The sequence below is a fragment of the Rhea pennata genome, chromosome 5, assembly GCF_028389875.1.
Source record: "Rhea pennata isolate bPtePen1 chromosome 5, bPtePen1.pri, whole genome shotgun sequence".
NCBI classification, from domain to species: domain Eukaryota; kingdom Metazoa; phylum Chordata; class Aves; order Rheiformes; family Rheidae; genus Rhea; species Rhea pennata.
In genome coordinates, this window is record NC_084667.1 from 18,093,316 (window position 1) to 18,114,782 (window position 21,467).

The window sequence follows — 21,467 nt, forward strand, 5'->3', positions numbered from 1 at the left end:
CAGTCGCTATGAGAAGAAATTGCTTGGGCAGTTCCTTCCACTTTGCCCTTTGGAGAAGCATTCCGTAAAAATCTACAAAGCAGTGAAGTTCAACTTCTTTAGCTTGCCTACAAACCCCTTGCAAGGCAGCCACTAGCTCACAGGCAATGCCTTTGCCCCTCCTTGCACTTCCAGAGAAAAAGAATTAGAGGGCATCTCCTCTGTTGAGTGGAGATGGTTCTTGCGATGTTAAATCCTAGTGCTGCGGGATTTTTTTTTCTGCATATATGCAGGTAAATACTGGCTGTTTTCCCTCTTTCTAGGATTTAGCTTAAGAGACTCATGACGTGGAAACTTAGCTGTGTTGTCCCTGCTCCAGTGTTGTGACAGGCTGTCTCTTGAGCAGCCTATATTTGAACAATGAAGATGTGGCCAGGGGCTGTGGAGAGGTGCGTGAGGTTGTGGATACATGGGCTGCAAGACCTGGAGTAGAAGGGAGGAGGGAAGCTGTTTACTAGTACTCCCCGAAGTTGGGACCCTGCTCGCTAAGTGTGGATGGGAGGCTGTTGAATCTCTGGCATGCGTGAGGTTAGAGAGGATCTGCTTAGTCCATCTCCAGGCTTGGTGCAAAGGAGGAGTGAAGTGTTGTGTTAGCTGGTGCTGTTAATTGCCAGCTCCACAGGGCCAGAGACACATTTTTCAACAGCTCTTAATTAAAATGTGTCAGTGAAGGTGCTTTCAGCTAGTGCCTTTAGTCTTCTGGGGACAAGCTGGTGCAGAGTGAATGAAGGGTGACGACAGCCCTCTACCACATGCCTAGCCTCCCTCTCCCCCACCTCACTGGTACAGTGGAGCACAGGAATAAATCTGTTTTCCCTCCAGGTTGCAGGGCTTTCTTGACTCTTCATAGGAGTCCTGTCTCCTCCTCCCAACACACATGCGTGCATGCAGAGACATTTGCCTTTCAGCAGGAATTGGGCTCACATGGCGTGATGAAGTCAAAGCGAGACATTAGTGAAGAACTAGATGGTGCAGAATGGCAAGTGGCTAGAGCTTGGGTGTTTATGAGTTACTTTAGGAGAAAATTGTAAGAAGGGATTTTTCAGTGGTGAATTGTCTCCTCCTGACTTTTGGTGACATATGGTTTGTGTTTAAGCATGTGTGTTTAAGCACATCACATGTGATTAAGCATGGCAGGAACTACCTGAGTTGACAGATAAATGTCCTTTTCCCTTGGATAGGGCAAGAGGGAAATGATGAGGGTCCTGTTTTAATCTGCTTGCTGGGTTTGTTGGTGGCAGGATCAGCTGTTTGGCATTCCCAGCTCCTGGAAGAGTGAAAATATTCAGAAAATCTATAAATGGTGTGGTGCTCAAGTTAGTGGTGGCCTTCTGCAAAGCCTTGTCTTGTTCTTGGTGTGTACTGTGCAGTAATCTGCCCTGGGCATCAGCAGTCAGAAATGATGCTGAATTGGTACCATTTCACTGACTGCATTGCTGTCTGCCAGGGTGTCTGGGGTGTGCTATGAGATTCCTGTCCCCTGAAATAAAGCATGTGGGTGAGCTTTACTTCTATCCATCTTGTGCAGGGATCTCATTACCCTTTGATGTCTGGGATTTGTCAGACCTTGCGGGTGTTTGGATCAGGTCCCTGTGCTGGCTCTGTGGTGAAGTCATGGAGCAGAAGCTTGTCTATGTGGGAGCCGGAGGCTGGGAGTTTTGTTCTTGTTTGGCAGGGTGTTCCAGGGGTGTAACCAGGGGTGGTTAGGAGGCTCTGTGTTAGCTCTGCATCCTGGTGCCCTCCATCTGGTCTGTGTGTGCAGACCTAGCTGCAAAGTGCTATGACTGCTGCAGCAGGTAAACCTCTGAGCTTTACAGTGTCACTGCTTCTTTCTTCTGGCATGGAGCAGGCCAGGAGGAACACACAGGCACCTGAAGGGAAGGAAGAAAGCCTGGGAGAGAGTTGGTCTGGGGATGGAGGAGGGGAGAGAACTGAGAGAAATAATGAGGCAGAGGAAGAACGACAGGAAGATAAAGAGAGGTCAACCTGACATTGCTGCCTGTCCGTGGTGACATACAGTGGCCCAAGCTGTGCTCCTTGGGCTACCTACGCTTCTATTTTAACAGCAAGCGGAGTGTCATGTGTCTGGTGGTCTGTGTTTAGCAGGTGACCAGCAGCTGCAGAGTGGTAACTTGTGCTGAGCAGGAAGGGAGGTGATCCTTGAGTCTGGTGAACCAAAGTGCGCAGTAGCGCTGACAGATTTCTGATCAAGTTAGCAAAGCCCGTAGAAGTTGTCTAGAGTGACTTGCTTTCACTGTTGATCCTCAGGCATTTCTGAAAGGAGTATCCAAGCAGCTCTCTGCAGAGAGGCACTGTGGCCCACACATGCACAGACCTTGGAGCTGGGGGGACGTCCTCTGTAGCTGAACACACGGTGACCAGCCAGTCAGTTTAAGCTCCTGCCTTGTTGTCTTGCTATCAGGGAGACCTGACGTCCCCTGTATCAATGGAAGGGCTCACTTGAAGATGGACAGAGACCTATTTCCCTCTGAGTACCCTGCATGGACCAGAGACTGCGTTCTGCTGCCTGGAGGGGCGACCTTAACATATTGGCAGTAATCTCCTCCCCCAGGGTATAAGAGTGATGGTGCAACTGAGGATGTCCTCAGCCACACTTTGCCCTGGGAATACTGTGCTCTTGTGACTCAGGAGCCAGTGATCGAGGTGCTGTGGCCCATGTAGGCGGTGGCACTTGTTGCAGTTCATCAAATGAATGAAGCTTAAAATAGAAGGTAAGCACAACCTATTGCTCCCCCTCACACCACACAGCTGCTTTGCATCCTGCTTTGAAAGACTCATGGTTTGGACTGAGTCTTCCTGCCCCTATGCTAGAGGTGAGGGGAAGTTGTTTTTCATTACTATTACTGGAAAATGCTGTGTCCCTGGCACCAGGAACTTCTGGGCTAGCTCAGTGTGTCTGCCTCAGTCTCGTGAGTGGCAACTGAGTGTACAGCATTGGTCACACATCAGCTGTGAGAATGAATGAGGATGGAGGAGGGCTGGCTTGACAGTAAACAGGAGAGCTGCTGCACATGAAGTAAGCATTGCAGTCCCTGCTGTGAAAGCTGTTGATAGCTTGTGCAGCCCACAGACTTTCCACCACTGTGCCAAAAGCACAGGAGAAGGCTACTGCTGTTCTGCTCTTTCTTCAGAGGCGGGTATGCTTCCGTGCTGGCTGGAGAGATTTCTGCACAGTTAAATGAGAGCTGGTGATCCCCAAGGTAATAGTAGCTGTACTCAGTAACAGGTTATTCTCAGACCTTTTTGCCCTTGTTCTCATGAAGTAGCCCACTCAGACAGCTTCTTGCTTTGTTTTAGTTGCCTGGTGTAGGACGGATTACAACTTAGATGTACATTTTGCGTAGAAATAAACTGCACAGGGTTTAGGAACTTGCTGATAATTGCTCATTTCATTGTAACCAAAGCCCCAAGGGATATCTTGACCCATTGGCTCTCTTCCCCATCTGTGACAGGGGCTAGTGGTTGATGCTTCTGAGAAAGGGATATCTTCCTCGGAAAATCTAATCCATATGGGTTGCTCTTCCCTCTATATTGGAGAGGACTCGCTAGGGAGCCTGCCTGGCTGGGGAACCTGAGGGAGAAGAGGGTTTAGTAGCTGATGCATGGGAGCCAGAAGGGAAAGCGGGGACATGATCCCAGTGGAGGTGGTACAGGGACAGCAGAATACATGGGAAGACTTGAGTAACAGAGCACTGAGAGGATGAGGCAGTGCAAGCTTATGATGGAAACCATGGCTGAAAGCAGCTTGTGGTATCTGAATGGGATAGGGGATGTGATGAGGCTGGAAAGACAGCCTGGGATCCTTCTTGCTTCTGGATCCTGGCAGGAAGAGACAAGTTCTTGGGGGGGGGGGGGGGGGTTTGAGAAATAATAACGAAGGGATAGGGCTGAACAGACATGTGGCACAGCATCCGTGTACACAGCTAAGAAGGGCACAGAGGGCTTGTTCAGTACAGTACACAGGGGTTTGCTTGAGGCTATTGGAGCAGACAGAATAACAGGAGCTGAATACAAAGAAGCTCTGCCTGGCATAGACAAAGTCTGTGCCTGATGGACAGTTTGCGTTTCGGCCTTAGAATCATCTTTTTTGGTTTTGGAGCTACCATCACCTTGGAAGGCATAGGTGCTGGATATTTTGGTGGTACTCCAGAGAGCAGGGTCCCCTTATCAGCTGATCTACCAGCTCTGCTTCCACTGAAGTTATTAGATGCAAAGTTTTCTTTTTAGATCCCTGCTTGACTTCCCAGGGCTTTTAGATCCTTCCACTGAGAGTAACAGCTTGCAGCCTTTTCTGAATGCCCAGGGAGCTTTCTGCAGCTCCTCCTCAGCTCTCAGAGGCAGCAGTGTTGCCTCTCCATGGTCTGGGGTGTGTTCCTGCTTCAGCAATTGAAGCACAGGCAGGAGGTTGAGGCTGAGGAGCACTGAGAGGTCAGGTTAGAAAAAACTCCCAAAAGTTCCGACTGCAGATTGTGAGCACACCAGAGCTGCTGACTCCTTCCTCATTCACAGAAGCAGATTGTAATGATAATGTAAAGCTGCCTGTAAGCAGAGTTGATATGCTAGTGCATGTGGCATTATTTCCTTTCCCTCCCACCCTACAAATGCTAGACCGCCTCCAGCCTGCTTACCTAACTTAACTGATCCATGCAGTCTGCAAAGCAGTAACAGGCACTGTTCCTGATCCACCTTGTCAGCTGTAAATAATCTTTTAAGAGAAACCTGCAGATCCCAGAAATGTGCAAGTGTTAGGCCAAAGATTTTCAAGTCTTAGGTCTCCTCTTCCTGCAGTGCATGGCTCCCCTGCTGCTCTGCTCATGGGTCTACCAGAGTACATCAACCCTGGACAGTCCATGCCTTGTTGCCCTCATCCCCCTGCTCTGCCAACAGCAGCTCGCCACACCCACAATTTGGCAGCTCAGGTTGCAAATAAGACGCCAGAGAGGATAGTGAAGAATTTCCCCATATCTGAGCTGTGGTGTGGTACCATTATGGCTGTCAGATGATTTTCTGGTAATACCCTTCATCACTGGTGGCTGGAACAAGAGTCTGTGTGGCACTTTCTGACAGTCCTGAAGATAAAAAAGAATTCTAATCAACTAGAAACCAAAACATAAATGTCAACCCAAGGCAGATTTCCTCACGAGACCATGGTGCAAAAAGGAAGGAAGCTGTGTTAAGAGATCTTCCTGCACATAACAGCAGCTTGGCCAGCAGTACACCAGCCTGAATTTTGATGGAATATATGGGGCAAAGGGAGCACCCATTCAACTCATTCGGGATGTAGGCTGGCAGTACATCTCCCCTAGCAACTCAGCATGGTCAAAAAGTCTGTTGTAGTTTGCCACTCTCTGGCAGTGTTCTTGTTGTTTATTAACCCATTTCATTTGTTTAGACAGTTTTAAAGACTGTTGTTGATAATCTGGTTTACTGTGCTATTCCACAAACGATGGGGAGAGGGACAAGAGAAGCACATTGCAGAATCAAGGACAGACTGGAAGCAAAGTGATTGGCAGAATACACTTATGCGGCCTGCGAAGCTGCACAGGCCTAGGCAGTACGATGGTTAAATGTGCTAGCAATCAGTTAGCACTGAGTGTATCTGCATTATTTGCTGTAGTGGAACTTGAGAAATTCCTCTGAGAAGATGGCAGTCTGGTTTTGCATTCCTTTCAACAAGACTTTAACTCCTCCAGTACTGCTGTCTGAGCTACAGATACCTCTAGAGAGTGTTGCTGTGCTTTCTCCCCTCCTGGGCTGTGTTGCTGAATACAGAAGTAGCACAGGGAATAGCAGTGATACTCTGGAAACTACAGAGGTAGCTTCCTTGCCTACCAAGCTGGAGGAGACTGAACCGTGTCTTGTCCTCCCCAAAATGCAAACTTGGCTTTGTAGTCTTCTCTAAAAGAAGTAGAAGTATAGTCCGATAGGTTGCTTGTGGTACAAAAAACTAAGCAAAATCCCCTGTTTGAGGTCAAGAAAATAGCACCCATGTGCTCTCTTAATGCATATACCAAGCAAAAAGAGAAGTGTCTGTCTAACAAATCTGCTTGTTCCCATGGCCCACAAGGCAGTCAAGGTTTAGGCTAGGATGTTCTAAAGGTCTTCTAGTACTGCTTACCAGCAAGTGAGTGCATGAGAAAGTATGAGAAGAAAGGAAGACAGAAATGAGTGCAGCTGATCTTAGTGCAGTGGTGACTGACATGCTGATACACTCAGAGGAACAGCCTTTTACAGCATGGAGAAGTTCCTGCAAGTGACAGTGGTGGCCTGGAGCCCCCTGGCTCTGTAGCACTTAAAGAGCCAGAAATCTGTTTCTACCAAGCTGTGAGTGTCAGTGTTTCTTGAGTTGTCCTCAGATAAACCCTCTTTATTTAGAGGTTGAAGACAAGCGGTGGCTGGAGGGTCAGAAGAGAAGCATTTACTCTAGAGTAGAGGAGCACTGGAATTAGATTCCAACTCTTCCATTTAAACCTTTGCATGCCAAGCTGAGAGCACTTAAACCAGTGCTGTAGCAGTTTCCATCTGTGGCCTAGTGCTTTTCTCAGACAGCTGCAATGCCCTGGCAAACTGTCAAGCTTTGAGAGCTGGGCAAGGAAAGCTTGAGGGTTGTGTTAAAGCCCTTTCCACCAGGAGAGGGAATTTCTGAGCAGGACAGATAAGATGATTTTCCTAGCCCACCTCCACTCCAGCTCCCTCTGCCATTCTGTACCACATCGACATGCCGCACTTCTACTGGCCTTGTTTTTCTTTTTGTGAATACAAAGTGCTTAGTTTTCATTGCATTCAGTTCTGTGGGGCTGGTTCTTAGGCAGAGTGGTTACCCCTGGAAAACCAGGAGGGCCAGCATAAGAGGATAAATGAGAGTAACTGGGAGTAGTAAGCAAGGGCTGGTCTTTTCAAGCAGTGCAGTGGCTATTCTTCGCAGGGTGATCTAGAGGGGAGCTCTATCTCTGCAGACCTCCGAGTAGTCCAGCAGGTATTTGTGAGCATCTCCTGTAGGGGAAGCCTGTCTGACCTCACTGAAGGCATCCAGTGCCATGTGCCTTTGTTACATCCAGCTCAGCACACGGGATTGTAGGAAAAGCTTTGTCCCTTTTAATCGGAGTCTCCTCCCTGCTGCTCCAAGCTGAGCAATTATCCTCCAACCCCCTAAATTCACTGTTTCTTTTTTTTTTTCTCCCACTCAAAGCCCTCTGCAGAGAAGTATTTGCAGGAACCAGCTGTCATCCTAGTGCAGGAGGCTGCATTTGAATGCTGAGCTTTTTCCGTACCTTACAGTGTTGGGAACTTGAAAAGCTAAAGAGGTCTGGCCTGATTTCTGAGAAATTGGGAATGGAAGCTGTGCTGTGCAAAAGAGGGGTTAGGACTACGCTTAGCCCGAATTGGTGAGCATGGGATCCAGATGGAACTAAATCCAGCATGTGACACCTGCCCTGCTGTCACAGCACCCTTGACTAAGCTGTGGAAATAAACCTCAAAACTGCCTTAAGACGAGGAGAGCTTTGTTTGGCTCTGAACTCAAGAGGAGAGGGTGCCTGGTGGCCCAGCTGCTCCTGCAGTGCTGTTAAGCAGTGAGCGGTGTGGTTGTACAGCAGAGGCCAGTCCCAGTCTTGCTGCTCATTCCAGGTGGAGGCATCCCAGTGTCCAGCTGTTTGCTCATTGCTACCCACTGAGGCACCAGAGAAGGCCTTCAGGCTTCTCCCCAACCTCCTTTTCTGCCTGTGTAGAGAGAGCTGCGGCAGGGAGAGGCAGAGCTCGGCAGCAACCGTATAGGTCTGGCAACTGAAGTGGGTTTCCTGCTGTTTCACCCTCCTCCTGCCCTCTCCCTTCTGCTGTGTCCTGTGAGCTCTGGGCCATCCCCTGGCCGGTCACTGCCTTGATCTTTGCCGCCTCACCAGGAGGCTCTTTAATTGCTGGTTTCTGTGTTAACAGCCACTGTTCAGGTGCCACCCTCGGTGCTATGGAAACCTTTTTTAAGAGGCACTTCCAGAGGAAGGGGCTCTCGGGGTCGCGGCGTGCCAGCGTGGTGGCGGTGCCCACGGGTAAAGCCAGGCGACGCTCCCAAGTGGGCCTGCCCTCCGCCTCGCTGGCCCAGCGCCGCGGCAGGTCCAGTACCGCGCTGCCGGCCCTCTCCTGCCTGGGCCGGCCCCAGCAGGCCAGCCCCAGCTCCCGGCGCCGCTCCAGCACCACGCCGCCGTGCCTCAGCCCCCGCTTCGCCGTGCAGAAGAAGCGCGGGGGCCAGGTGCGATCCATCGATACCCACTTGATGGGCCCTTCCATGCTCCTGGCCAGCCTTGTCCAAATGAGAGAGGAAGGGAAAGGGGTGCCCTGTGCCGGCAGCTCCGGATCCGAGTCACTGGAGGACAGCGGCGGCAGGGAGGAGAGCGTGGCCGCTGGGGGGACGGAGAGGGGCAGGCGCGGGTGGCGGGCTGAGGAGACCTGGCTCTCCATGCTGCCCGTGCTGCGGCCCCTCCGCGCTAGGCCACTGCTGAGGGGCCCCCGCTGCCTGCGTCGCAGGTCTTCCCATCTCCTGCCCGCCGAGTTCGTGTACGGCAGGGCTGCCTACGGCCTGCAAGGGCGCTACCGCCGCCTCAGCCAGCGCCGGCGGTCGAGCGATGCTCTGGGGCCCGGGACGCTGCTCTCCTCAGGCCGAGCGTGGCTGCTCCCCAGGATGCGGATGGGTACAGCCAGAGCCAGGCACCCTCCTGCTGCCCTCTCCGAGTGCCTGGGACTGGAGTCCGCCTGCCCTGCCGCCCCCGACAGCTGGAGCCCCAGGCTGCTGTATGTATGGCGGCGTGTGACGTTAGCAAGGCAGTACCTGAGAAAGGGGAGGTGGACGTGGGGATCATACAAAGTGCCTCTGTTTTCCCTGCCTTCTCCCAGCCCAGGCGTGAAGAAAGGTGCCAGGGCTCTTTCTGGGCTAGAGATGGGTATTGTCTAATTTTTCCAGTTGAATAGACCTACTGGTTGGTCCTTTCCTCCACCCTAACATACCTGAGGGAAGCTCACCAGCTCCCTGGTCCCAAACTAGCAGCTGCTTCATTCCAGCCAGTTAAGCTGGGCTCTGAAATGCCCCACGCTCTGAGGTGCCTTCGTATGTGGGAGCTATGGGGAGCTGCACTGAGGCAGAGGCTCCGCGCTGCCCTTGCACAGGCAGCCCCAGCTCCGCAGTTTGGTGGAGACTGCGAGTGGAGTATCCTGGACTATCGTGCGAGGGGCCTATCATCCCTGAGGGCTTTGACCCAGCAGATATAGCCTGTCTTTTGCCAGACGTCAAATTCTCATTTTGTGAGGTGTGAGCAATGTGGCCAGCACCTCTGCATCCCGCATGGGCTGACTTGCAGGAGGGGTGAGTGGTTCCCCAGGCAGTGGTCCTGAGGAATTCACTGCATTTCCAGCTGCTTGGTTCTGAAGATAGTTTTCTTCTCCAGCATCACTGTCTATCCCAGAGACAGGCTATGCATTGCACACGTTTCTTCCCTCCTGATCTAATAGCCAGCCCTCCTGTGTCTTCCAGAAAAGCTATTGCCAAGTCCAGCCTCCAGCACATGGTAGCCCCGCCAAATCCTGCACTAGCCATGAGGAGCGATTCGGAAAGGCAGATACGCAGCACTGTGGACTGGAGCGTAAGTTCTGTTGTGTTTTGCTGAGCGTCATGTGAGATGGGCTTCAAACCAAGAAGCAGCGGGCTCTTCCCAGGCTGAGGCTTCCCTCATGCTCTTTCCTTCCCTTACATGCTCTAGGTGACCCTGCTTGAGCAGGGGGGTTGGACTAGATGATCTCCAGAGGTCCCTTCCAACCTCAACTGTTCTGTGATTGTGTGATTCACAGATGACTTTGGCTTTGATACATTTGTGGGCTCTACTGTTGCCACCAGCTGGTGTCAGCATCTGTGCTGCTGGCAGCACCCCTTGATGCTGTGAGAAGAGGCTGTGCAGGCACAGACAGTTGCCTGGGAGGATGGCACAGCTGCTTAACTTCTAGCTCTTCTGCTCCTGGCAGTGGAGGTCTTCTGGCAAGTGGAAACTGTGGGGCACAGAGCTCTTCTTGTCGTATGGGTACCAGCTTCTGTTCCAACCCTCCTTCTGCAAAGGCAAAGCCAAGCAGGTTTTGAGCTGCACCCTTACGTCAAAGAACAGAGGCTGTTTCCAGAGAAACCCTACCACTGAATTTGCCCAGTGCCTCCTCTTAAGGGTCAACATAAGCAGCCTGCTTATATGAGACACTTTGCAACTAGGCTGTAGGTTTTTCCCTGGGATCTGAGAGAGAGGAAAGTTGTTTTTCTGGGGTCCTCTAATTTCTAATAAGGTGGGCTGTAGCAGCAGCTTTGTAAAGTTTCCTCTCTCCAGGTGTTTGCCCTGGTTGTTCTGTGCATCTTGTCTCCCTGCCTACATCTAGCTCCCCCATCCCCCATATCAACTTATCTTGTCCCTAGCACAAGGCATTTTAGGAGATCAGGTGATTACTCAGAGAAACACAGCATTGGCTTGTACCTTTCAGGAGACTGCAGTCTATGGGGAGCACATCTGGTTTGAGACCAACGCCTCTGGGGATTTCTGCTATGTTGGAGACCAGAACTGTATGGCGAAGATGCTGGTAAGTCACCTGGGGTCACCCGAGTTCCCTGGCAAGATCCATGGAGGCGGAGTGTGCTGCCACCAGGCGGAGAGACTGCAGAAGGCTCTGCTACTGCCTGGTGCTGGGGGAAGCACAGTGGGGGGCTTGGGAAGTTACTGAGGGGGAGGAACGGTGTGCTCTTTCTGCCAATGCGTGGAAGAGGGCTGCACCCCCGGTTTGAGCCAGTGCTGCCATTCAGTTTGTAACAGAAACCTAACAGAAGGTTGCTAGCAGGCCACAGGTAATATTTCTGGGAGAAGCTTTGGGATCCCATGCACTCAGAGGGAGAATCTTATTCCACCTTCTTTGGAAAAACTTTTCAATGGAGGGGAAAAATGGAGAGCCAGCCCTGACATTGCCTGACCTGCAGGATTGCATCAGGACAAACTTTGTGGGGATGTAGCAGCAACAGAGAGCAAAGCTCTCCCTACTTGCAGGCTGGATCCTACCTGAGGTGTTGGACACCAAACAGTGATGCCATCCTGTGTCTGCCCTCTGGGCTTGCAGCATGAGCCTAAGGTGTAGGCCAGCGCTCCACAACTGCCCCCCACATTACTTTCCATAGTACACTCAGGCAGTGTCAGAAGAGGCCAAGGACTGATTATGCAGCAGAAAGCACCTTCCTGCTCTGCTGCAGAGTGGAGATCATCTGTTGTAGGCACATTCTTAGTCCCTTTGCTTGCAGGAAGTCTGGATTGTATTTATCTTTTTTATAGGACTTATTCTACATCCTGAAAATGTGCAGAAAGGGTAAGGGGAAGATGAACTTGCCTGTCTGAACACTGCTATTCACATGGATATTTTTCCTCTCCTTTTCTCATCCTCCAGCAAAAACCACTTTCCAGACGTAAGTGTGCAGCCTGCAAGATTGTAGTGCATACACCCTGCATAGAACAGCTAGAGAAAGTGAGTAAAGACTATTAAAACCCTCTCTGTGTCTTGCAAAGCTATAACAGCCTTTTCCTGGCCAGGCCTTGTTTTGAGACTTGTAGTGAATCCCAAGAAGATTGAGTATGACTGTTTTCCGTACAAAAAGAGGGTTTTTTTTTTGAGAGATGATTCGAAAAGGAGTGTCCAGCAACATGATTAAGACCTTAGACCTCATTTTGTTCCCTAAAAGAGGCATGTGGTGGGTTTCACAATCACTGAATACTTCCAGAGGTTCTGGGCCAGTTGTAGCAAAATAAACTCCTGTAGGTTTTCGTGAGGTGATGGTTTCACTGATTCCTCTCATATGTGCTCAATCCACAGATAAATTTCCGCTGCAAACCTTCCTTCAGGGAGTCAGGATCACGGAATGTACGGGAGGTGAGAGATGTGCCTGGGACTCTGCCTGTGTTTGCCCCCTTGCCTTCCCAGTTTGGTCACGGAGGCCACAGATGTTGCCAGTATGTTTCCCATCAAAGTGCAGGTATTGTGCTGCCACCTGGCACCAAAGAGGTGGCCTTTAAAAGGAGTGTTTCTTTGCAAGGCAGCAGCACAGACTGAGTGTTATAAGTGGAGAAATCATAGGCAGCAAAGGGTAGATCATCTGCCAGTTTGCATGTTCAAAAACTCCTGTATCTGCATGTGGGAACCCTGCAAACAGTGTTTCATGGGAAGGTTTTTCACCCAAGCAAATAAGGGATGCTGTGGCAAACAGCAGTTCCCCAGGAGTGCCACAGTTTGGAAGGGGGTGGTACTGGCTTACTTTGTGCTTTTCCTCATCCTTGTGCTCAGTGCCACAGGTACTCCAAGTTGCAGTTAGATGATCTTATAACTCTTCATCCTTGGAGTATAATGTTTGTATCCTTCCCAGCCTAACCACTTCCTGCCCCCCTCAGCCCAGCCAGGACTGTCCTCAGTGTATGCCAGGGCCATCCCTGCTCTGCTTTTGTGCGCAATGGCACATCAAGGCGTTTCCTCTTCAGTGCCCTCCTCACTGTCTCTGAAGCCTGCCTCTGTGCTACCTGCACTGGAGGGCTTCCTGGTGCTGCTGTAATGTGAAATACAGCCAGGATTTGAGGAATTACCATCTGCCATGTGGGCTTTGATCTAGCAGCATGCACTGCCTTCCCATAGGAGCACCCATGCCTGTCCTAGGGAGCAGGAGCTCTCCATGCTGCTGTATGCCATGCTGGGGGAGGGCATCACGACAGCACCACCAGGAGCTGGCTGTAGGGCAGAGCTAGCAGACCATGCTTCCCTAACACCTAGTCCAGGAACCCCCACAGGTGGTCTCCCAGCTGACAGTAGTCTCTGTAGCAATGGAAGATGTCCACAGTGGTGCTGTGAGACCCCTTTATCCCACATTTTAATGTAATGGGCATAAGCAGTAGCCTGAGATCTTTCTGTGGAGCTACTCTGATGAAAGCACCTTTCATCGTTCACTCTCCACCCTGTGAAGATAGAGCAGCCCACGCAATGCTCTGGAGTGGATATCGATGGCTCAGTCAAGGGCCACTCTGGTAACAACAGCTGCTGTACCCACACTGTGTTTGTGCTGGCACAGAAGACGCAATAGGAGAAAGTACTCAGATTCAGGGCTGCTTGCTCAGAAATGCCAGTGTCATCTGGTAAGGTGAGGGTCTCGATGTCACTAAAAACTGCTTTTTCTTTCTTTGCTTCTCCTGCCATGTACTCTCATGCACCCTTCCTTCCAGTTTCACTCTTACTCTAGCTCACTTACTTGTCCTCCAATTACTTTCTAAACTCTCCTGATAACTCCTGTCATGCCTCTCGGGCTTGGCTCACTCTTCTGTGTCCATTTTCATCCTCTCCAGTCTCTTATCAGTTCTCTGTCCCTCAGCCCTTTCTCTCCTTCCTCTTCCCTGTTTTTTCTCCTTTTACTCACAAACCCTACTTACCCATGCTATCTTCCTAATTCTCCTCAGTTCGTCCAAAGGCTCCTCCCTCTCACTACTCAAGAAAGGGACTCCTCTGGAGTGTGTGCTGCTTGGGATCCCCTTCAAGTTCAATCCATTCCCTTATACGTACCTAGTGGAACATAGAGCTGAGCTCAGGGCATAGCCTCCCTTTTACTGCGACTGGATTAATGTCCACAAAATCCAGCAGGACCCTTTTCCCTCTCCCATGTGCTGCACTTAGGACAGACAGCTTTGGAGTTCACCTAAATCTCGTTCATGCTTGATAGGAGAGACAGTCCATTTCTGCCTCTGTTGTCATTAGTCCAAAAGCTGCCAAAAGCAGGGATGTTGGGTCCTACTCAACTGGGCTGTGAACTCACAGTCCTCTCTGTAATCTTTGTTGACCCCCTACTCTCCATACACACACCATTCATGATCCAAGGCTGAAAGAAGAGAGGACGGTATAGGAGATGCAGTTCTTCGGTGTAAGCTTTCTTACCTTTTACAGTGCTCAGGGATCACCCTGTCACATTACTCAGCCTCCACAGTTACCCCTGTCAGCCACCAGCCTATACCCAGTATGAGCTGATCCCATGCCCACAGATGGGGAGGAGGAGCCTGTGAACAGTCTTATTCCTCTCCATGGAGGCAGGCACCCAGGCTGTCAGGATTTGGTCTGAGGAGACGAGCAGGATGTGTCCATACCTCATAGCTGTCCTGCATTCCCTCACATTAAGGACTTACCAAATTTTTCTTTTCTGTTCCTTTTAGCCCATAGTTGTCCGGCATCACTGGGTGCACCGGAGACGGCAGGAAGGGAAATGCCGGCAGTGTGGCAAGGTGAGAAGATGTCTTGCTTCTGTGTCAGCCTGAAGGAAAGCTAAGGTCAGATTAGGGAGGGTAACTGAGCTGGGAATGAGAAAGATCCCACTATTGCCATCAGACAGGAGGAGCCTGCAGCAAAACCAAGACTCGTGCTCTGTTCTGCATAGGGACAGGGAGTGAAACAGTAGATATGTGCCGCGGGTTTGGGATTCTTGCATAGTGTTGTTCTTCCCCTGGGCCCAGTCTACCCTGGAGAGGACTTCTTTTCTGACATATTTTCCCTGGGCAGTGAGGACACTCCTATAGAGTACAGTGCTCTGGTGGTTATTGGGGCTGTCTGAGAGGGACTCAAAGTGCACTGACTGCAGGCATGTTCTCTTCAGTAATGTCTCTCTTGGTAGTGCAGAAGTCCTGTTAGATTATAGAAAGCTCTGAAGGAGTTTCCCCAAGACTTTTATCCTTCCCTCCACAGGGTTTCCAGCAGAAGTTTGCCTTCCACAGTAAAGAGATTGTAGCCATCAGCTGTTCCTGGTGCAAGCAAGCGGTGAGCAAACCCCCCATCTAACATCTTAACCAGTCTATTCTGCATCTATGACCTCTGCTTTCTGCCGGGAGCTCCCCAAGCTTGTTCTCTGCAGCCTGCTCTTAAAGCTCCTTTTACTGGGAGAGGTTGTGCTGTAGTAGCTAGGAGCTCCCATGAGACATGTTCTTCTCAAAGCCTCCCAGGGGAAGCCTTCTTATTACAAAATTCCTGCATCATTTCCCGCAGCAGTCCTTGCACTGGCATGGGGAGCCCAGGGGAGGAAAAGGTGGTGATCTCCAGCAGAGTGCTGAGTTTTTTCTATCTCTTCCCATTCTCCCTCCTCAGTATCACAGCAAAGTGTCATGTTTCATGCTGCAACACATCGAAGAGCCCTGCTCACTAGGGGCTCACGCGGCTGTCGTCGTTCCTCCCACCTGGATTCTGCGGGTCCGACGGCCCCAGGTAAGTCACTATGGCTCTCATGGTTTATTCATGACTCCTTGCCCAGCAGTTTCTGACATAATTTGGGGATTTTTTTTTCCTTCTCTCTCTAGAATCCATTGAAGTCTAGTAAGAAGAAGAAGAGGGCATCGTTCAAACGGAAATCCAGCAAAAAGGGGGCTGAGGTCAGAGATGAGGGGACCAGGTGTTGGAAGGGTGGAAGGGCTGGGCAGCAAAGAGCAGGATTGGCAAAGGCACTTTGCAGGATCTGGACTGAACTGTAGGGCTAAAGAGGTGGAGGGAGGATGTTGTGGTATGCAGGAGCCTTGGGAGCCCCTGAAGATCTCAGTGGGGGCAACAGAGGTGAGAAAGGCTGGGAGGTGAGTTCTGCCTGCTGGCAGGGCAAGTCCTAGTATTTCAGACTTAAAGGGTGGCTGGAACATTCCCTTGACACCTCCCACTGTTGGCCTTTGTGACATTAGGGCTCACCTGGACGTGTGAGTTTGCATTTCCCCAGGTTTGTTGATGGACCTGTGGTGTCTCCGGCAGGAGGGGAGGTGGAAACCCTTTGTCATCAAGCCTGTGCCAGCTCCTCTCATGAAGCCCTTGCTGGTGTTTGTGAACCCCAAGAGCGGTGGTAATCAGGTACGTTCTTGTTCTACATCTCACCAAGAAGGCAGCTTTGTGGCACATTGTCATTCATCCTCTGAGAACTCAACATAGTTTAGGAAATGTCTCAGCTGCAATACCAGTTTGCTATCTGGCACTTCCCACCTAGCCCAGGCTTTGCCCAAGGGTCCCAGAACAGCATTGTCACTGCCTCCCCCTGAAACTAGATGCCTTCTTTCTTCTCTCCATGGGGATCTCATTGGTCCCTGAAGTCTTTCTTATCCCCCTAGGGAGCCAAGATCATCCAATCCTTCATGTGGTATCTCAACCCACGGCAAGTTTTCGACCTCAGCCAGGGTGGACCCAAAGAGGCGTGAGTACCGAGGGCAACAGCCCCATTCTCCCCCATCCCTGCTCCAGAGTTTCTTCCCAAGAGCTTTTCCTGCAGCTAATAGATACTTCATAGCTTCCTTGTGCAAAGAAGCACTCAAATCAAGTTCAGGATTTGAGAGGCCTCTCTAGGAAAGCCTGCAGACAGTCCTGGCCTTTCAGTGTTTCCTACAGGAGAGACAGTGTAATCTTAAAGCTAATGGCCAAGAGCTAAGATGCAAGATGATATTCCCAAATCTGGTTCATAATGTTCAATTAATGGCACGTGAATCTTGTCTGCTTGCTGTGCTTTGGTTTACCCATGTGTACAAGGAATGTAAACACTCTGTTCTCCCTCTACAAGGGTCAGTGAAGCCAAAGTCAGTATGGCTGGCCAGGACTGCGAACTGCTGAGCTGCTGGAGAGATAGACAAGCATGGCTTTGTGAATGCCACCTCCTGAGGGCCCTGTGAGGACCCTGTAGCCACTCAGTAACACATTTTCCAGGCTGCAGCCTCAGTGCTTGTTCCCTCCCCTCCTGACCCAGTCTCCCTGCTTGCAGGCTGGAGCTGTACCGGAAGGTCCACAACCTGCGGATCCTGGCATGTGGGGGAGACGGCACGGTGAGTCTCCCAGACCCTTCCAGGCTGCAGCACCCTTTACCCCAAGCCTTTTTGGTGCTGGTAGCAGCCCTCCTCACTGTGATACAGTATGCACATTTTGGCCTGTTCTGGATCTGTGGTACAGTTCTTACTACCAGACAGCTATGGCTCCCATGCACTGCTTCAGGATGTGCTAGTTGCATGGCATGTCTGGATTTGTAGTTCTTTGGGGGGCTTTGTCCCCACTAAGGTTACTGGTACCTCCACCAGCACCTGTTTAGAGCATCAGTGGATGTGAATAGCCTCTGTAGTGGCTAAGGGGAGCACTGTCTCTTCCCCTCAGGCCATAGCTATTGTTCTACCTGCTTGCTGTTCTCCACCTGCTTGCTGGCCCTGAAATAACCAGTTGTTTCTTTGCACTCTCTTACTTGAGTAGGTGGGCTGGATACTCTCCATTCTTGACCAGCTGCGCCTCAACCCACCTCCTCCTGTGGCCATCCTACCTTTGGGGACTGGGAATGACTTGGCCAGGACTCTGAACTGGGGTGGGGTAAGTAACGTCTGCTGCCATTGAGGAGCCCAGTGCTGACAGAGGTGGGCTGGGTGCTTCAGCTCTGGTTTGAGAGAGAGATGGGGATTTGCAACAACTAGATGTCTTGACATTCCCTAAATATTGATCAACAAATAAATGCTGTTTGGATATTGCAGTTCTTCTGTGATTTGAACGATTCTGATTTATATTATAGTATCAGGTATTAGAACATTAACACAAGCAATCATTATTTCAAACTTAATTTTTATTTGGCTGATTTTTGGAAGGAAAGTATATTGTTTTTAAATTGAAAATTCCAATTCCAGTGGAACTGATCTTTTCTTCATCCTTTGTTCTGAGATACGTGCCTAAGGTCCACCATCTCTGGGGCATGTCTGTGGGAGGCAGATGGGTACTCACCAAGTTGTGTTTATCACTAGGGTTACACAGATGAGCCTCTGTCCAAGATCCTGTCACACGTGGAAGATGGGAATATTGTGCAGCTCGATCGCTGGAACCTCCATGTGGAACCAAACCTTGAGGCAAACCCTGAGGAGAAGGATGAGGCGGCCACAGAGAAGGTAGGACACTTCTTGTCCATGTCTGTTCCCTACTCTGGGGATCTATATTCTGCATCTCACAGGCTCAAGGAGCTCGAGCACTTTAGGGTACAGCAGTGGGTTGTCATTTCCGTCTCCCTCCTCCGATTCCATTTCTCCCCTCATGGCTGTTATCTGCTTTGCCATCATGGGATTAGGCATGTAATGATCAGAACTGAATGTCCATAAGGGATTTTTAATGATAACTTGCAGAAGTTATAAGTCCAGTTCCTTCCAAAACTGTTTCTCTAGCAGAAATATGGGTGGCTGAAAGTATCTCAGGAAGCAGAGAGTGTCCCCGCAGAGTGCTCTTCACCTAGGCAGGCTGGCCAGAGGTCCAGTGCCTCCACTGCATTATCTGCTGTACCTCTGCCAAGCAGGGGGTGAGTGGAATGCTGCACTCCCATATCCTATGTGATCCCAGGGCCTGTATGCTTCATGTCCTGCCCTGGGACTTACGCAGCTGCCACAAAACCACTGAGTTCAGAGTGATAGCAAAGGTCTGGTCTGTCATTTCAGTCCGCCTTTCCTGGGAAGAAGGCAGGCCTTCACTCTCTAAGCCTTACAAGTGCAGTACTTGGCTCTACTATAACGTGACCTGTTCTTTGCCATGGCTGCACGTTGGCAACTTCATCCTGCAAGCACCAGGTTCCCAGTCTTACCCCTCCTTTCCGTTACAGCTTCCCTTGGATGTTTTTAATAACTACTTCAGCCTTGGCTTTGACGCACGGGTGACCCTGGAGTTTCACGAATCCCGAGGTATGTGGCAGGGCCAAGGCAGAGCCTGTGTTGATGGCTACAGAGGTGGGCCAGTAAAATGCTCCTCAGCCACTGGAAAGCAGACAGGAAGGATTAGCCCAGGGACATGACCAGAGGTGAAATATGAGGAGTGAATAGAATAGTGAATTTAGAGAGGAGACACGGTTTCCTCAAGGAAATAGAGTTGTGGCCTATGTCCTGGCTGACTCTGGCTGGAGAACTCACTTCAAGGGAGAGCAGGAAAGTGAAGTATTTCAACATGCAAGCAAATTACCTGGACTTTTTTCTTCTTTCTCTAGAGGCAAATCCAGAGAAATTCAACAGCCGATTTCGGAATAAAATGTTCTATGCTGGGGTGAGTATCTGGAGAATACTGAGGAGCTGGGCATGCATTCATAACAACCTTAACTTAAACACACAAGCGTGGCTCCACTGTGCTCCATCCTGTCCACACCCTTAAGCCACTCACCTGAGTTAGATGGGCTTTTACATGCACCCAGGCTGAACTATCCCACTGAAGTTGGTGAGGTGCTGTAGAAAGGCTAAAGCACTGGCAGTTGCAGCTCCTTTTTGGCTGTGAATGCTGCTGGTGGTACAGCTTGCTCTCTGACCTGCAGTACAGTTGCTCTCTTGATCTCCTTCCACTATTGTTCTTGTTCTCGGGCTCATGGATGGTCACTCAGGCAGGACCTCCCTGGATCTGTGGGGAGGCAGACTGTCCCTTCTACTCTGGAACAGGAAGTCTCTGTATACGTAGCCCCCAGATTGCTTTGGTCTTTTATTTTATACCTCAGGCCAATTACGGCTCCCTGGCTAATTATGTCACCCTCCTGCATTTCACTTCCAGAGCTTTGTGTCATGGTGTCCATACACACACACACACAGACACACACATCCTGGTGTACCTTTCTACCCAGGTGGCTGAGTGACCAGTATTTGTGCTGTCTTCAAGGACAAGTGCTACTCTGCATCAGTTCACATCTCTCCTCTCTATCTCCCCTCCTCTCTGTACAGTAAAACTCAGAGGGGACAGACCCTAGAATCTGTGCAACATAGGCCATACAGTCTCTCCTGGTATCTCTAAATGAAGTCTCATCAGCTCTGTTTTATTGTACTTCCTTACAGCTTGAGACTGAACTTCTCTCTTGTGACTCCAGTCTCTCACTGGAGGAGGCCCACCTTGCCAACTCTTTCCTAAAGCCAGGAGTGGGCTGGTGAGGAATTACTGGACTGTGTTATTAGGGCTGTGAGGTGCTCCAAGGAATTCTGGTAGGCAAAATGGCAAGGGGAGTTGGTCAGGTTTTGGGCGTGAGAGAGAAGATGGCTTTTGCCAGTGGACAGGGAGGTGACTTGCCCCTCTTGGCGTTTGAGATCTGAAGGTCAATATGGTGGTCTTCCTGTCTGTTTAGGTGGATGTCTGATTGCAAGTTATGTTTCTTTCTTTGGCAGACGGCTTTCTCTGACTTCCTCACGGGGAGCTCCAAAGATTTAGCGAAGCACGTCAAGTTGGTTGTAAGTGTGCAACAGTGCCCTGGGCCAGGGAGGGTTGCGCACTGTGGAGCTGGGAAGGAGTTGTCCTTCTCAGCGTGCTGAATATCTCAGGGCTGTTAGAGAGTATGACTTGGGGCATTGGCTTCCGTTGGGTTGGAGGACTGATACCTTGAAGAGCAGAAGGGGAGGCCATTTCCTCCCAGGTGGGTAGGGTGGGCCATGCCCCCCCCACACACACACTACAGCAACCTGAATGTCCCTGTGTTGTCTTCAGTGTGATGGGACAGACCTGACCTCCAAGATCCAGGACCTGAAGCCCCAATGCCTAGTCTTCCTCAACATTCCCAGGTGAGTAGCCCCAGGATGCACCCTCTTCTGCCAGGCTCCTCACACCCTATCTACAAGATACCCATAGGTCTGGGTGACGGGGACTGTCTATGCGTCACCCCATGTTCTTCCACAGATACTGTGCAGGCACCATGCCCTGGGGCAATCCTGGGGAGCACCACGACTTCGAGCCACAGCGCCATGATGATGGCTGCATCGAAGTAATTGGCTTCACCATGACATCCCTGGTGAGTTGGTACTGTTGGTGGTGGTAGCTAGCAACCAGGGGGATGACTGTTCCATTGCCCAGGAGTCAGCCAATGCCCCTGGTCCACAACTCCTCTACTGAGGAGTTACGGTAGTAGCATATCTGACAGTATCTGTTCTCTAAGATTTTAGACAAGATGCTATTGTACACGGATCTCTGTGGATCTCTTCCTGCCGAGAGCAGTCTTGAGACTTTGAGGACTCAGCTCACTTGTGACATCTGACTGACACTGGGTGTTCTCCCCATCCACTTCTCAGTCTGTGCTCTTCTCTCACTCTGGTCCCTTTTACAGGCTGCCTTGCAGGTGGGTGGCCATGGGGAGCGACTGTGCCAGTGCCGGCAGGTGGTTCTCACCACATCCAAGGCCATCCCCATGCAGGTAGACGGGGAGCCCTGCAAGCTGGCAGCTTCCTGCATCCACATTTCCCTGCGCAACCAGGCCAACATGGTGCAGAAGACCAAGCGGCGCAACTCCATGCCTCTACTCAATGAGTAGGTTCCTCAGACCAAATCATCACCTCCTTTCCAAAGCAGAAGGGATGGAGAGGGAAGGGGCAGAACCGATCCATCTCTCCCAGAAGCATTTTAATCCCCCTATA

At 50.7% G+C, this 21,467-nt stretch overlaps 1 protein-coding gene across 3 annotated transcripts in view; it reads left to right on the forward strand.

Annotated features, from left to right (window-relative positions):
- Window positions 1–21,467, forward strand: part of DGKZ (diacylglycerol kinase zeta) — a 52,679-nt gene that overhangs the window by 17,357 nt on the left and 13,855 nt on the right. For 2 of the 3 annotated variants that reach the window (XM_062575895.1, XM_062575896.1), the window contains exons 1-20: window positions 7,978–8,841; window positions 9,578–9,686; window positions 10,561–10,656; window positions 11,506–11,583; window positions 11,929–11,985; window positions 14,295–14,363; window positions 14,821–14,892; window positions 15,217–15,333; window positions 15,426–15,497; window positions 15,862–15,957; window positions 16,212–16,294; window positions 16,853–16,913; window positions 17,329–17,442; window positions 17,865–18,005; window positions 18,704–18,782; window positions 19,082–19,137; window positions 20,232–20,294; window positions 20,548–20,621; window positions 20,737–20,848; window positions 21,161–21,360. In XM_062575895.1, coding sequence (XP_062431879.1) covers window positions 8,021–8,841; window positions 9,578–9,686; window positions 10,561–10,656; window positions 11,506–11,583; window positions 11,929–11,985; window positions 14,295–14,363; window positions 14,821–14,892; window positions 15,217–15,333; window positions 15,426–15,497; window positions 15,862–15,957; window positions 16,212–16,294; window positions 16,853–16,913; window positions 17,329–17,442; window positions 17,865–18,005; window positions 18,704–18,782; window positions 19,082–19,137; window positions 20,232–20,294; window positions 20,548–20,621; window positions 20,737–20,848; window positions 21,161–21,360 — 2,570 coding nt within the window. In that variant the 5' untranslated portion in view covers window positions 7,978–8,020. Of the gene's footprint in view, window positions 1–7,977; window positions 8,842–9,577; window positions 9,687–10,560; window positions 10,657–11,505; window positions 11,584–11,928; window positions 11,986–14,294; window positions 14,364–14,820; window positions 14,893–15,216; window positions 15,334–15,425; window positions 15,498–15,861; window positions 15,958–16,211; window positions 16,295–16,852; window positions 16,914–17,328; window positions 17,443–17,864; window positions 18,006–18,703; window positions 18,783–19,081; window positions 19,138–20,231; window positions 20,295–20,547; window positions 20,622–20,736; window positions 20,849–21,160; window positions 21,361–21,467 lie in introns of those variants that run through there. The other variant, XM_062575897.1, reaches the window with a different exon arrangement.